General features: G+C 40.0%; 3 protein-coding genes across 7 annotated transcripts in view; 1 reads left to right on the top strand and 2 right to left on the bottom strand.

Moving 5' to 3' along the window:
* Positions 1–3,857, bottom strand: part of LOC111862989 — a 25,312-nt gene extending 21,455 nt beyond the window's left edge. For all 4 annotated transcript variants that reach the window (XM_023848897.2, XM_033750941.1, XM_023848905.2 and 1 more), the window contains exon 1: positions 42–3,857. In XM_023848897.2, the coding sequence (XP_023704665.1) occupies positions 42–81 (40 nt within the window). In that variant the 5' untranslated portion in view covers positions 82–3,857. The remainder of the gene's footprint in view (positions 1–41) is intronic.
* LOC111863001 (cleavage stimulation factor subunit 1) overlaps positions 1–16,380 on the top strand; it is a 19,591-nt gene extending 3,211 nt beyond the window's left edge. Inside the window, exons 1-9 of one of the 2 annotated variants that reach the window (XM_023848927.2) lie at positions 5,479–5,650; positions 5,941–6,140; positions 6,435–6,589; positions 8,099–8,329; positions 9,818–9,978; positions 10,830–10,980; positions 11,690–11,783; positions 13,830–13,961; positions 15,241–16,380. In XM_023848927.2, coding sequence (XP_023704695.1) covers positions 5,559–5,650; positions 5,941–6,140; positions 6,435–6,589; positions 8,099–8,329; positions 9,818–9,978; positions 10,830–10,980; positions 11,690–11,783; positions 13,830–13,961; positions 15,241–15,353 — 1,329 coding nt within the window. In that variant the 5' untranslated portion in view covers positions 5,479–5,558 and the 3' untranslated portion in view covers positions 15,354–16,380. Of the gene's footprint in view, positions 1–5,478; positions 5,651–5,940; positions 6,141–6,434; positions 6,590–8,098; positions 8,330–9,817; positions 9,979–10,829; positions 10,981–11,689; positions 11,784–13,829; positions 13,962–15,240 lie in introns of those variants that run through there. The other variant, XM_023848936.2, reaches the window with a different exon arrangement.
* Positions 3,953–5,419, bottom strand: LOC111863013 (ribonuclease P protein subunit p20). Its single transcript, XM_023848950.2, has 4 exons — positions 5,233–5,419; positions 4,978–5,146; positions 4,482–4,587; positions 3,953–4,280 (listed from the first exon to the last, which is right to left on the bottom strand). The coding sequence occupies exons 1-4, from the start codon at positions 5,392–5,394 to the stop codon at positions 4,112–4,114; spliced, it is 606 nt and encodes a 201-aa protein (XP_023704718.1). The 5' UTR covers positions 5,395–5,419; the 3' UTR covers positions 3,953–4,111.

Genomic DNA, 16,380 nt, shown 5'->3' with positions numbered 1-16,380 from the left:
GGCCAGAGAAACTGCTACCAGTGGCTACCAGATCAGCTCACCATTGTAGTCCAGCAGATGACTGGAGTTGATTTCAACCATGCCGTTGTTCCTCCTGTTGCACAGAATGCTACATTGTCACCCTCATTTCATCCCCACATGAAGTGGCAGGCATGTCCCAGATCAACTTTCTCCATCTCTCTCACTCACCCCAGTTTATTGATCCAACTTCCTTCCCTATGTTGAGCAATTCTAGGGGCCGTTACTGGTCACTGGGGGTAGATTTGACTATGTGGTGGGGTGGTATAAGAGGGGGGGAAAGCAATTAACATGTTTCGGCTACAGAGTCATGTTCCCCCCTTTGGCAGTTTAGAAGATATGTGAAATCTTATTTACCGTAATAAAACTGTATTTCATATATTACCTATACAGTGTCATGGAAAATATTCGTGACAATGGGCCAAAGCAGTGATTACAGATCAAATAATGCTGGAAGAAGAACATATGTTGGTGTACAATAAAGTATCTAAGTGATTTGGAAGTTCCATGAACTAACAAAATTTGAAACACACACGGAAATGTTAATTTGGCACAAGATATTAATGCATGGAAACTGGACAAGGTGATAATTGGCCTACTGAAACCTGAAACTGAACTAAATAATATTTAGAAAGTCATTTCCTACCTCACAGAGAACACACTTCTCCTTCACATAGACCAACCATTTAATGTTTAGGGGAATAATTATTATTTACTGCAAGAATGATATGAAACATATAAATATGCTCTGAGGCAAAAATGGAGATATTTCAGTGTTAAAGCAGATGGTATATGGTTACCAGTGTACTTTAAAAGTTTAAACCAAGTGTAATATCAGCAACAGGAATAATCCTACATACCTTTATACAGGACATCCTGACTGTTATGCTTCAGTAATGCATAAAATCTGAAATTCCATCATGTGTAACAGTTTTTAGCAAACACATAAAAATCTTTTGCTGCTTCACTTGCTTTGCTTCTAAGTGCCACCTTCCAGAGGTGAACTGACAATATGATTAGAAATACTTTACATTAGTCTTCATTACACCCTTAGTTATCCTTGACACTTGTTGAAGGGACAGATGTAGTTAGTACTAGTGATGGTTAATCAGAATTAAAACTGTGTAGTTAAAATAAATACAGTACCTGTGGTGTGTTGATAGAAGTAAGGTGCAATAACAGCATTCATAGTAATTTTTCAGTTGCAAGCAGCATAAGAGTTCATTAAATCCTGTAGTTGTAGGTCACTTTTTCATCTTTATGGGTGCGTAATGAATGCCTTTTGTTGTGCAGTTCACGGCAATATTGACGATATAATGATGAACTGAATGTTTATGCTGCCTATAGCAAAGTACTCCTTTCACACATGATTGGTTCACCTCTTGAAGATGGTCACTTAGGGCCAAAACATGTAAGGCAGCAAAAGATGCAATTTTATTTATTAAAAATTGTTAAACTTGGTGGAATTTTAGATTTTATTCATTCTTCTGTGTACTTAAGACCAGTTCCCCATTACAGGCATCACATAACAAACCTTCCATTTTCTTCTCCATTCAGATTCATATTTTGTAATTAATTGGAAGTTAGTATCACTCTTCATTTCTCCACATCCCCCATGTATATCAGTTACTTCTTACTGGTGCACTATTTCGAGTGTGGGCATTCACTGTTTTCAGACTGATATGAGGTCATAGCAACTTTTGTTCAAAATAGATGCAAATAGGAAGAGATGAATGAAAACCCTCACTCCTGGGTTTCACACAGGATGCATGATAAACTGTAATATTAACTGCAATATAAATAGCCTGTAACGAATTTGTTTGCATCTCTTTATGTAATGGTAACCAGTTAGATATTAGACTTCAAAGATACTGTCACGTGTTGTGTATGTCAAGCGACAAATAACTTCACGTGGGTCTCGGATTCAGCGAATCTTTATTGGACACTCAATCTTACATACCTTACAATTGTTATCACTTCAACTGTATTCTGCGGCGGCTATCTTTCAACTGTCTTGTATGGCGACTAAGTTCCAACTATGTGGTTGCTGTCTGTGGCTCTCGGCTTATGTACGTGTTCTGTGGACTCAGTAGAGGACACCTCTCACCAAGGTTCGGTCTCACGTGTTCGGCGATCCATTACTTCGAGAACGCTCTTTATACACTGGTAACGAGTTTCGTCTCATCCGTTGTTATGCAACGGCCCACTGTTGTGTTACCATGGAAGTGCCTATTCCAAACATGTGACAATATTTTTTGCTTCTTGGATTACAAAGTGGATCTATACATCATGATGGCATTTAACATACCTCATTTCAGTAAAACCAGTTCACACTGGATATAATCCTATATGCACAGAACAATTAGTGTTATGTGAACTCCTCTGTCCCTCAGATGCCTGGTACCAGTGACATGAAACAGAACAGCCACTTGCATAAGCAGTTGGCGATGTCAGATAACAATCCCATCAACTTAATATTTTCTCCAAAAAGTAGTTGAGAGATCAAAAGAGTAGTCACTTTTGTATGACAGTGCACTGTTCCATCTCCCTCCAATCCCATAAATGCAGAAGAGTGCCACTCAAACTTGATTCTGGTGTTGGTTCCACAGTATGTGGTCCCTTTGACTCGGCATACATGGGATAAGAAGAAACAATTGTGAATTGCTTTGAAGGACTGGAATGTTGCTGACTTTCAAGTTCTAAGTGAGAGATTATTTACTGCTATCAAATTAGCTTGTAGCATTCTGGGATGTGATGTCATACAGTGTTGTGAAAGGTTATCAGTGTTTCAGAAGAACCTGCTGCTTCCATCTTCAGGGTAGAAGGGGATGGAGGAAGTAGGCTCCTCCTATTCGGTGTCATGTCACTGATCACTTATATGAAACCCTGAAATCCAGATTATAATTTTTATAAATTTCATAGAGGAAACAAGGTTTCTTGATATTCAAGACACTCCAAGGAACTTCCCAGAGGCTCCAGTATATATCATGCATAACATATGAAAGTCTCACCTTCATTTTTAGCATCTGTGTGTACCCCACATATATAGTCTTCTGCAGAGTGAACGAAAAGTGACACAAGTCATTACTATTCTGCTTAAACACAGGTGGTAGGTGGCACAAAGCCAAGCAGTCACCATGTATTTAACTGTTTCAGTGTTGCTGCACGTAACCATGTAACTGTCAGTTTTGTGATATTGGTCTATCAATTATGTACATACTGTGTTCAGACACTGTCCCTCATCTTTCAGGTATATTTGAAATACGCTACATTTTGGAAGCAGGACACACTTCCATTACCAGGTGAGAGTGGGAGAAAGGATCCTAGTCATCTGGGCTGATTATGAACCCAGTGATCAAAACTAGTTCCTTCTAATGACCCTGATTAGGAACCTTTCCCACACTTACACTTGGTAACATATATAAATCCACCTTCCAAAACATTGCATATTTTATATACATATATTTAAGATGAATGTCAAATTTATATGATTCATGTAGTTTTCTGGTTATCTTTTTGTATGAAAAGCAGACACGCTATAAGTTGTATGACTTCTCAATCACTCCACAGTACACGAACTGCAGCTCAAAACAAAACAAATACGAAGCATTAACAGTACAGCTGTAAACAGTGTGATAGTACATTTATTTAATTAATTTATTTATTGCATTTCTTTATGCATAAGTGACATAAGGGCATGCACACAACTTCTTAGTGGTTTACTGTATATGGAACTGAAACACTGTAATATACAAGAAACCAATGAATGTATTTGTGACTCCAGAGAGGTTACATTAACTACAAGATATGCAAATGAAACCTTAAGAATGTAAACTTATTTCTGTAAGTGGAGACTTGTGAAGAGGACTGATCAGAAATGAGAAAGAAAAGGATACAAAACTGCTCAGAGCCAAGTGACAATAAAACTCACACATCCAGCATCCATAACATTCTCATTTTTATTTTTAATATTATTACAGGAAAGCACTGACTGCATTTTGAAGTTCACAGTACATATCCTCAGTGCATCTGGCAGGCCCTCACCATGATGAGCTGCAGCAGGATAAATATAGGGGCCAACACTTCGGAGTACTCATGGTTGCCTTGCCCTGAAAGCTTCTGGCACAGGAGGAACTTGAACACAAACAGCAGAACGAGGAATAAAAAGCTCCATGATGCCCGTAAGAGTGCCACCTTGTATAGGCCTTCCAGTTGCATCCGGATAAATACAATCGTACAAAAATATGCATTGAGTCCATCGCCTGCAAACAAAGGAGCAAACACAATCCACCATGCACTACCACCTGTAATAATATTTTCCACACGCAGAGCTAAGAGAATTGTGAACAGTGTAATGGCTAGAAGATTGATCCAGATCTCAAAGATCGTGAGTCCAAGCCATTGCACCAGCTCATTCAATGTGAAGAACATGTCTCTTGTGAAACCTCACAGTTCAAGATCACCTCTGAGCTCCACGCAAAGCTGTTCGGTACACACGGATGTGAACAGAAGAGTTCTGTCGCACGTGTGTCTCATACTCTCCTTGATCATCTAATGGCTCCAGGTCATCTGGAAGTTGCAAATCCAACTGAATTAGATTTTAATCCTTTCTAAGCTTATGTTTTTTCAAATATATTAATACATTTTGCTTTCGTTTCCACTGTTCACAAGCCACAAACTATTATCACATAATTTATAAAGATCAGGTTATCAATTCTTTCATGAATGTTTGAATATTCAGAACAGGGAAGAACAGAGCCTCTAACTGCATTTAAAGCGGTAACTTCTCTGCCGCCGTATCTACTACCTTCGACTGCTGTCTCAAACAAAATTCTTACAAAAGGAACTACGCATGCCAAAATTTCATGAAACAAATACTGCTGTTCTCATAAAACCAAATATGTACATATGAGAATGGCAAAAAATACTATGTTTACCATGTTAATCAACTATACTAACCCACAACGTCGACTGTGGAAGTGTTCACAGCAACCTCTACAGTCCCTAGGTGCTTCGTCTTAAGCTGAAGAGCTAAATTTACGGCCCGCGGGACTGCTGCACCCAGTCCATGTATCACAATATCTGACTCCCCTTCATTCAACAGTTTCTCACATCGCGAGAGCTGACCCTGTACATGAAGAACATAATATGTTAAAGTTCGTCATAGTGAAGATTCTGAGGTCCTCTTATTGGTTTTATTCTACATATGCACACCTGGTAATTTGACTTATTTGTAATATAAATGTCGTTATTCCTGCGTGGTAATCGAGGAGGTAAGCGTTTCCTTAAAGCGTAATCAGAATCACACTTATATTTTTTACGTTTGTCTTGCTTATCGCTTCTTCCACCAAACCTACGTCCTTCAGCATCAGCCATTTGCAGGATAACATACCTAACATACTCCTTGACGCTCCTTGACTGAAGTTTGCGATATGTGCGATTTCGATCGCGAAGCTCGATTAGATAATCGATTTTCAAAGAATTGAATCGGTCGAAGACCTTGTATATGAACAAGATCTACATTAAATAAATTTGTATTTATGGCAGCGGCAACACCAGCAACGAATAATGAAAACGTCGATCCAAAAAACATAATAAAGGCAAGAGATTTACTATATCGTTTGATGATAAGGTACGTTTTACACCTACAGTTCTATTGCCATTTGTATAATGTCGGTAACCTCACTTGAATTAACGCGTTCTGTATAGACATGTGTTGTTACCGCTCTAGACCTGTTCTTGGTTTAAGCATTTTTTCCTACGTTTTGTTGTTTCGTACATATTTTGGGATTTTAAAATGAGCGTTTGCAATAAGTTAGTTGGTATTCATTATGGATTACTTTTTCTTTTAAAACAAACAGTACACAACAAATGTACATTTACCCTAACGTTTAGCCCTACATTTCTGCACGAATGTTTCAGCCAGTTATTTTATGATGGACACCAGAGTTTAGCTGTAGGTCTGTCAGCAGTAGCACAAGCTGACCCACCATGTCCTCCATCAGACAGGCTGCTGCATGTGGTGATGGCAGGCCTTCAGCACGAACCTGAACGCCCGCAGAAAACAGGCGCTACTGCCCTGACGGTACCAGGACAGGAGGCTTCAATAGTAACAGGACTAGGTAATGATTGCTTTCAGCAGGTGGTCCCTCCATATTATTCTTGATAGTGAAATATGTTGAAGTGTATTCCACCTTTGTTTCCAGTCACTCACCTAACCCATAGCACGTAATAGCAAGGAAGGTTATCACTAGCAACATTTTTATGAGTAGCCAACTGGAACGAAATATAGGAAAAATACTGGAGGGGCAGTGTAAAAACTCAAGGGAGATCTGGAGGTGACCCATAGACCATGTTTTCAGAGCCCTGGTATTGTAGTCTAAAATGTGCTGTCAAAGACGTATTTCAATTTGTAGATCTGGAGTTTGAGACTGATGTGCAAACGACAGCACCTGAGCCAGCCCTGTATGAGACAGCCTATGTGACATCACACAAAGGCAACTGCCGTGCTGGAGCATTCAGTGTTGATGGGCAACTTATTGCTACAGGAAGTGTTGATGCGTCCATCAAGGTAAGTCCTTGGCCCTGGATCTGCTCCTCGCTTTAGATGTGATTCACTGTGGGTTACACCAATAAGACTAGAGAAACTGATGAAGGTTATTTGCTGTGAAGCAGAATTAAATAAGTTTTCCAGTTTTATGAATTGAATTTAATCTGTGTCAGAGCTTCAGTTATAAGAACATTGCATTTCAGTTATGTATACACCTCTAATAAACATTTGGTTTTATTAAAAACAAACTGAAAATTATTTCTGATTTTATGAAATATTTTACAGTCAGTGCCCTCAACATGTGGCCCTGGGATCGACTCAGCCTCTAACAGAAATGAGTACCTGGAATATTCTTGAGGGTAAAGGGTGGTTGGCACATAGGGCTCAACATCTCACAACCCTATGGGCCTCCACGGCCTGTTACAGGGATACCTTTACTTTTTTTTAATTTGTTTAGTGCCCTCAATATATGAGTATAGTTCTTGTTTTCATTTTCACAAAATCCAGCCTTGTGAAAGCATCAATATATGTGTTAGAAACTGAGTTGCCTTGTTAAATACATCGGCTGACTTTAATCATAACTTCAAATATGCATTTGATGTGTGTGAAAGGGTTTTTGGCTATCAATTTGCATGGTTCTGAAATATGGTCTATTCCAGTTAGCAGAGAACATACTTCAAATACTAAAGGAAATATATCAGCATGTAAAAATTGACTGTACAGTGAATGGAAAGACTTGCATTAAAGGGAACTTTATTATTTATATTGTCACAAGGTTGGTCGCTAGACAGGGCTCAAACTGATAACGGAATATATTTTTGGACACTTACTGCTCTGAACTACTAGTAATTCCAACACTTTTTTGGTTGCTAATGGGCCTTCAGTAACTCTGACCGTCTATATTAGTTCCATGCTCAACAGCTCCTGCTTTGACAGGTCCCTTTGGACCTCGCTGGCTGTAGTTATGTAGCTTCAGCACTGACCAATTGTTGTGTGTGTAATTGTTTGCCATAGAAACATGTTTTTATGAGCCACTGTATAGCAATTAATGCCTCGACAATACTTCTCTGATTCTGTTGTTCTGGCTTTTAGTTACCTTGTCACAATATGCCATGGACCATGGGGTTTCGTTGCACTGACCATGCAACACCCTCTGTCCGCTAAAGTTGGCACTAACTTCGCCGACAAACAGCAATCACTTTGTCAGTATAGTTTGCTTGTGGACTAGAGCCATGGAGTTTGGTTTTGTTTGTCACAATATGCTTCTCAGTTAGGTCATGGATATTACAATGCATGGACATGTTAGTTAGTCAGGAGAAAGCAAGAAATGCATGCAAGAATGTGGTGAGGAAATCTCCTGGAAAGCAGCCACTTGAAGTGTCATAACAGACATCAAGTAATAAATATTGAGAAAGATCTCCATATTTAGTAATGAAAATTAAACAGTGTGAAGAGAAGCAGTGTAAAGATGTCAGTGTTGTGTGCTGTGCAATTCAGTTGGATCTGAGGTCATTACTCTTGTCTTGACAGATCCTGGATGTGGACAGGATGTTGGCAAAGTCTGCTCCTGATGGTTTGGACCCATCTGGAGACTCCCAAGGCCACCCTGTGATCCGTACACTTTATGACCATCTTGAGGAAGTGACTTGTCTCGAGTTCCATCCACGTGAGCCCATACTGGTGTCTGGTAGTCGAGACTTCACAATCAAGCTGTTTGACTACAGCAAGACATCAGTGAAGAAGGCATTCAGGACCATTACTGTGAGTTCTTTGTAATGTTCAGAGTGAGTCTTCCAGTTGGTGTAATCCTCTGTTTAGCCTACACGTTCAGGCAGGAAGGAACTTTTCTACTTGTATGACTTGTAGTGCTGAGCACTGGCACTACAACTGGACTTGGAAACTTATAGTTCGTCTCTTTCTTCACAGATTTCACAATCTGGTGGATCTGTAGAAACCCAACTTGGCAACGCCTAGGCCGTTTTTATACATACATGAATTTCTTTTTCAGAAAACAAAACTGGCACACTGAATCTCACGACAAAGACGAATTGCAGTAAACCCCTCACTGATCTGGTTATAGTTAATCTGGATGTTGGATAATCTGGTTGAAAATATGAAATATGAAAAATGCCAAAGAATGCTGTCTTCTGGGATGTGGCTGTCAGGTCAATGCCAGCATGGTAGCCCAACCCGATTCCCCCTGACACAATCCTAATCTGGCTCTTGCCTGCTAGCTGCTGGCCCATCTCCACAGACCTTTCTCGTCTCCTCTCTATTGATTTCCCTTATGGCCCACTCTCCCTCCCCCCCTCCCTGTTCTTATATAGCTGGATGTTCTTTTTGACTGGTGACACAGTCTGCAGCCACCTGCTCAAGCTGGTTCCTCCCCAGAAGACAGCATTCTTCATAGTCACCACCGTGAAAACCTCAAATCTTACATATGAAAAGGCCGCACCATAACTCAAGCGGTTAGTCACTGGCTTCCCACTGCGGTGGCCCGGATTCGATCCCGGATCTGGTCAAGTGGGATTTGTGGTGGACAAAGTGGCGCTGGGCCAGGTTTTCTCCAAGAACTTCGGTAACCCCTGCCAATCTTCATTCCACCAATTGCTTCACAGTCACCCTCGCCTATCATCTGGGGCTGGTACAATAGGCCAGAAGTGGCCACAATACAAGGGACTTAGTCCCACCCCACTAGCAATAATAAAATACATATGAAAAATGCTGTTCACAATCTGGTACATACTTTAAAAAGATACATGGCATTTAGAAAGGTAGATCAATCACTTATCTCTTCAGACACAAGTTGACATTTTCTTCAAACCTGCATTATTACGTTGAAAAACAAGAACAGCTTCTGAGTCTTCTATCGATGAATAAATGCATTGTCTTTTTGTAGTTTTTAAATAAAGGCTCTCTAGCGATAGTTTGTTATTTATTTTCATCAGTACTACTTATGTCATTAAATTTTCCATTTATTTGTGTTCTAAGTATTTTTAATCTTCTATGGTTACCTTTTTGCTTCACTAATCCAGATTTTGCTTAATCCAGATGACCTACCCCACCCCAATTACCCCAGATTAGCAAGGGTTTACTATATAATGATTAGTTAAGTAGAAACCAAGGAAGAATGAAATGATAATAAGAAGATAAGATTCAAATACAAATTATTTTCATTCAGGATGGGCGGTAATGGTGTGTCAGGGGGTGGTCACACAGTTAGAGTGAAACATGTGCTTTGTGTTGCAGGATGCAGACCAGATTCGCTGCATGTCATTTCACCCCACTGGAGACTACCTCGTGGTGGGAACCTCGCACCCAGTTATCCGGCTGTATGATGTAATGACGGCACAGTGTTTCGTGTGCAGCATCCCCAGCCACCAGCACTCTGCCGGCATCACTTCCATCAAGTGAGTCAGTGGTGCGGTTGTCTATCTTCCCTACCCAGAACTTATAATGCATGGAGCCACAACAGAACCTTCCAAATTACTGTGGAACCCTGAGAATTTCATAGCCACTGCCTAACTTTTATTGTTGAATCAGCATCTTCAGCTCTGTTGTATGATGCAAAGAAATTATGAAATGTTTCTTTGCGCCTTATTCCACTAGAAAGAAGGAACATGAAATCTCACTTACAGAATATAATTTCCTTTACAAGAAATGTGGAAACCATTTCTGCAGTTTTCTAAATGAAATAGTTGTACAGTTCATAATTCAGTGGTTTTAAGTACATTTAAAATGCATGTAGGAAGGTCATATTGCCTGATATTCAATCAAAGATCTATTTATTTTTAAATTTCCCAAATTTTCAAATAATGTTGATGTCAGTTAAGATTCAGAAATATCTCATGCCTCTCCTACAACATGTTATGGAGAGACAGTTACAGCAATAATTTTGGCATCTTTATACGCATTTTGAAGTACAAGTTCAAATATTTTGCAGTTGACAGTATCGAGTTTGTAAAACAATTATTGCAATTGGAATGTACGATGTACCTTCTCCCAATGAATGTTACGCACTCAATGACTACTGTAGCAGCTGTGCATAAAATTCTATTTTCGTATGAGTATATGGCAATGTAGATAAAGTAGGAAGAAAAAAATGTTTTAAAATTTCATCAGATTTTTAAGATGTGACTTGTTATAATAGGCATAAACCCAAATTTGAAGTTTGAAGTTTGAAGTGATGATGAATGTTACTCTTTTTGTAGAGGATTTAAGTTTGTAATATCATGATGTGATGATTCTGACTTGGTTCCAGATATTGTCCTGATGCCAAGATCTATGCCTCAGCGGGTCGAGATGGCAGTATCAAGATCTGGGATGGTGTGTCCAACCGCTGTGTCAATACATTCCTGAAGGCACACGATGGTTCGGAAGTCTGCTCTGTGAGATTCTCTCGCAATGGAAAGGTATTCTCTCTTAGTATGTGTCACTGTAGACAGGGTTTGTATTGGTGAATAGATTTTTTGGCTATTTACAGGTTGTAACTAGAAATAACTATAACGCTATCACTATTTCCACGCTTTACAGTTCACTAGAGCACACAGGCTAGTGTGCTTAGTCTATTATTAGACATTTCCTGGTAACAGCTCCATCAGTGGCTATTCCTCTGTCTCCGGCTCAGGTCCCCTCTTCACAGAACTCGGCACTCTTGCTACAAACTTGCAGCTGTTTCACTGCCTGGCTATCAAGTGACTGAGCTCTAGACCTTCTGGTTGTAACTTCTTGGCACAAACCACCTCATTTGTGTCTGTTGCTGCAGGAACATGTTTACGGCTGTGGTATGTCTGCCTGTCTTACGGTTCTACAAGAACTGTACAAGAAATGAGCATGAATCAGGCAGCTTTGCTCATTAACCATGAAAATGGAGCCAGCATGTCCTCCTGAAACATCAGCTGACTTTCAGCAGACTATGCGGCATTATATCCTAAAGTGAAGAGCTTTTCAAAATCTAAATATCTCTCTTTAAGTTGATGTTTGTTGCAGTATTGCAGGTGATCAGGTGTGATCTGGTCTGTACCAACTGGGCGGAATAGAGCAGCCTTTTAAAAATTGTTTGTGGCCAGATATGGCATCCCTCTGCACCATGGATTTATATTGTGTTCCTGGGTGTTGCAGTACCTGCTGTCGTCAGGCAAAGATTCTCTCATCAAACTCTGGGAGCTGTCCACGAGTCGGTGTCTCATTGCATACACTGGTGCTGGTACCACTGGTAAGTAATGATAAGCAAATTTTAACTGGTTTCCAATACTGTAAGGTCTTCACTCAGTTGAATATAGGCAACAGATGTACAGTAAACCCTTGCTAAGCTGGTTACAGTTAACCCAGATGTCGGATGATCTGGATCAAAATACGAAAAGTGAGAAATGCTGTTCACAGTTGAGTACATACTTTAAAAGATGCATGAGATTTGAGAAGGCTGGCGAGTCACTTGTCCGGTCAGACAAAACTTGGCATATTCTTCAAACCTGTATTATTACATTGAAAACAAGTACAACTTCTGAGTCTTCTAGCAGTGAATAAATGCATCATCTTTTTGTAGTTTTTAAATGAAGGCTCTACAGTGATATTTTGTTGTTTATTTGCAACAGTGCTACTAATGTCATTAAATTGTACATTTATTTTGTGTTCTAAGCGTTTATTAATTTATTTATCTTTTGTCTTCTAGGGCTTCTTTTTGCTTCACTAATCCGAATGACCTCCACCCCAGTTACTCCAGATTAGTGAGGGTTTACTATATACAGAAACCCCCCCCCCCATGTGGTCTAGTGGTCAGAGTTCCTGGCTACAGATCCTGAGGTCCTGGGTTCAGTTCCCAGCATATCAGATTTTCTGAGAAGTAGTGAGTCTGGAACAGAGTCAACTCAGCCTCGTGAGGATAATTGAGCTATTTCAAGGAAATAGCGGCTCCAGCCAAGAACACCGAAATTAACAGCCATGGGGATACTTTGCGCTGACCCCACAACACCCTCGATCCGCTAAAGTTGGCACTAACTTGGTGATAGGCAGCGGTCACTCTATTGGTATATTTCGCTTGTGGACTCAAGCCATGGAATTTGTTTTTGTTTTTTGTTTACTGTATACAGAATTTTCCATGGGAAAACTGCTAAAAAGAAGCCACTTGTTAGACGGAGATGGGAGATGAATATTAAAATAATGAATGCCAAGAAGTATTGACAGAAAACGAAAAAGGAATAGAATCAGATATTAAATTTTTTGGAGAAGAAATTGTAAAGAATTTAATAATAGAGTAGGAAGAGAAATAATTACAGAGATTTCTTTCATATAAAGGGAAAGCAATGAGAAGGCTAAGCGAGGCGTATAATTAAACTTTAATACAAGACCTGTGGGACAGACCAGAACAAGATGGCTCAGGTCAGTTTTAGAGGATGCGAGGAAGGGAGGAACTATCTGGCCAAAGTTGAAAAGGGGTAATTGTGGGAATATGGAAAGAAGAAGAATAAGAAAAAAGTAAACTGAAAATGAACTAAGTTATTAGTAATCAATGAAATACAACTTTCTAATCCATTTTGATCTTGATTGCTTGTATAGGAAACTTTATTACATTAGTTTTGCTTAGGTTTCATAATGGTAAGTTGGCATTTAACCTGTTTTTCAAGTAGGCTTGTTGAACCATTTTGTCTATGCTTTGCAGTGGTCTTGGAGTAACATACCAGACCCATATTCGTAAGGTTCAGAGCCTGTCAATACCTTGTCAGGTCTGTATGTGGAGTTTTCTGCTGACTTAGGCCTTCACTTGTGTCCAGAGAAAACAGGAATGTGAAGAATATTCCCCCACTGCATCCTGTGGTTCAGAATCCATGTTATTTAGGCTGTAGATCCCTCTGCCAGCCTTTGCTCTCGTGATTGGCCTATCACTGCTGGTAACAGGATTTGCCCTGAGGTTGCCCACAGCTCAGTAACAGATTTTTCTCCCTCTTCTAATGGGCAGAAGCCAGGAAGGTGAGCACAGACCACAGCCGTGGGTACTGCACAAATGAGAATGTAACACATTCAAGCAATTCTAGAAGGCTGTTTCTGAAACATTGGCATTGGACTCTGGTTTATATCTTGTATAATTACCAGAATTATTGTGTAGGGTGGGAATTCTCTATTGTTAGTACACTTACGCAGATTCACCCTAAGCATGAATAAACATGCGTTTAAAATGGCTTTTTAGTGTTTTGTCATTCTTAGAGGTACTGTTAACAGAAGTATCAATATGTCATTGTTGTAACAATCACTTGTTATATGCCAGGCAAGCAAGAGCACAAGGCACAAGCTGTGTTCAACCACACGGAAGACTACGTGCTCTTCCCTGATGAAGCAACAACATCATTGTGTGCATGGAATTCACGCAACGCATCACGTAAACAACTCTTGTCACTTGGTAAGTTAGCTGACTGAATAGTATACTTTAATGGGTGGCACTTGTGCTTCCTGTGCTTGAAATCTCTGGATCATATCTTGGCTTAGAAGCTGCTTAATGTTTTCCATTAGGCAGGTCACTACAGGTTATGGTGGCTAAGGTTGTCTGTGGTCTTTCTCAGTCTCTCTCCAGGATAATACAAGGGTTTCCAGAAAGTAAAGACCGTTTTGTGCAGGTCAACAGATTGCGCCATTTCAAGGTTAATGGAGCCTCAGGAACCTTAGTAACATGCCAAGTGAATGACACTAATTCTGTCATTTCACAATTTTTGTAGTATTTCAAAGTGAATAAGAAAATTGAGGATCCTGCTGATTGTGAAGTGTGAGTTATAATTCGTTTTTAGAATGCACAAAATGTCTGCCCAATTGAAATTTACTGTCAACTTATTGCAGTGCATGGGGAAGGTGTAATGAATGAATCAAATGTGAGAAAGTGATGTCAGATGTTTAATGAGGGCAGGACAAACATTCATGATGAGGAGTGATCCTGATCCCTGTCCCTCATCACTGAGGACTTGGCTCCATGAAATAGCTGAGCAACTATTGGCTTTTCAAGAAGAACCTTGCTCCATGCAGTTAGTGCTGTTGTGCCCTTTTGTTAGAATACCATTCTTTGGTGGGGCACGCAGTAGCGTAGTTGTTTGAGGCACTATGCTACAAGCTGGAAGGTTGTGAGTTCAAGTCCCGATGATGTCATTGGATTTTTTTTTCAATTGACCTAATCCTTCCAGCCACACTATGGCCCTGGGGTCGACTCAGCCTCTAACAGAAATAAGTACCAGGAATATTCTTCGAATATTCTTGGGAGTAAAGGGTGGCCGACATGTATGGCTGACTACCTTGCCACCATCTATGAGCCGATTGTCTAGAAAATGTGGGAACCTCAACATCTCACAACTCTGTGGGCCTCCACACCCTGTTACAGGGATACATTTACTTACTTTTACTTTTAACATTCTTTGGTATTGTTGGAATGTCCTTCTTTGGGTAAATATCTGTGAGTTGTTAATCACTGAAAATTCATCAAGTATTTCGCATAGCGCGCACTATTGTATCAGTGTAGAGTGTGTATTGCAGGGGTATATTGTATATGGTGCTGGTATAGTAGAAGTATTGCCACATTTGCTATGGGTGTTACCACTTTGAGATGAAGCCCTGAAGATATATCGTGTATTTTAAACGATGGATTCACCATAGTGAGCAAAGAAACTGGTGATCAACAAGGTTTGAATTTGTTGCAGGACACAATGGCCCAGTTAGGCTTATTGTCCATTCCCCCACTGCACCAGCATTCCTGACGTGCTCGGATGACTTCAGGGCACGTTTCTGGTTCCGTAGGATGCCCATGCACTGATTCCAGGTAGAAGATGAAGAGATTTCTGATCCTGGATGTGCATCTGTCCATATCAGGGGATAGCAGTGCCGCCGTCTTCCAAGTACTCTTTTAATTTATAAGTAAATCTCAAACATAGGGAACCCAGATTCTGTTCAATAACTTCATAATATGGTATTTAAATGTTTCAGAAGATAGCTTTTTTGTGTATACACGTGATGTTCTGTATACTCCAGTAATAATCACCACAGATGTTTATAAAATTTTGTGTTTGTTAATGTTCTTATAGCTATTTGTTGTCCCATGAAGACCTGCTACTACAGCAGTTGACAGAGCATAACAAAAATTACTTTTATAAGTCAGTGTTGTTACATGTTTTTTAACCCTTTCTTAGCCAAAATAAGAGGTCTTAAGTTTTATGGTTCTCCAAGACTGGCAGCCATATTTTGATGTGGGTCTAACAGTACTGATATGGAAGGACTACAGGAGCCAGCTGGACTTTGCACATGCTACAATAAAGTAATGCAGCACAAAGCAAGTAAAGGAATAGAACTTCGGAAGCATATAAATGCTTAAGAGAATTTGTTGCAGTCATTCATTTGAGCTCCTGCACTGAAGATTGTTCCTAAACCCTTGACCCTTGGAGTGCGCAGTGTGTTAAAAGAAAAACAGTTTGTCTTTCATGTTCATATCGAAACACTTTGTGTCTTGGCATGTTGTATCTCACAGAACATCACATCAATTTGTCACTCGGAATTTAAATTCCTTTCTTATATGAGGGGCAGTCGAAATGTTCCCAGGATGGTGATATAGCACTCTAATGGTAGGACATACGGCAACACTTACCTAATCACCTTCAAAGTAGGGCCCGTACGCACACACACTTGCTCCATCGATCCCGCCATTGTTAGAAGCAGCGGTGGAAGGCTTCATTTGGAATCTTCCGGGGCTCAGCTGTCACATTCGATTTTATGTCCTCCATGGTTGCAAAACGTCTCCCTTTGAGGCCCATTTTCAGAGTAGGGAACAGCCAAAAGTCACTGGGAGC

Source organism: Cryptotermes secundus, unplaced genomic scaffold (assembly GCF_002891405.2).
Source record: "Cryptotermes secundus unplaced genomic scaffold, Csec_1.0 scaffold1274, whole genome shotgun sequence".
Lineage (NCBI taxonomy): Eukaryota > Metazoa > Arthropoda > Insecta > Blattodea > Kalotermitidae > Cryptotermes > Cryptotermes secundus.
The sequence above is the reverse complement of the archived record's forward strand: the minus strand, read 5'-3'. Positions and strand labels throughout refer to the sequence as shown.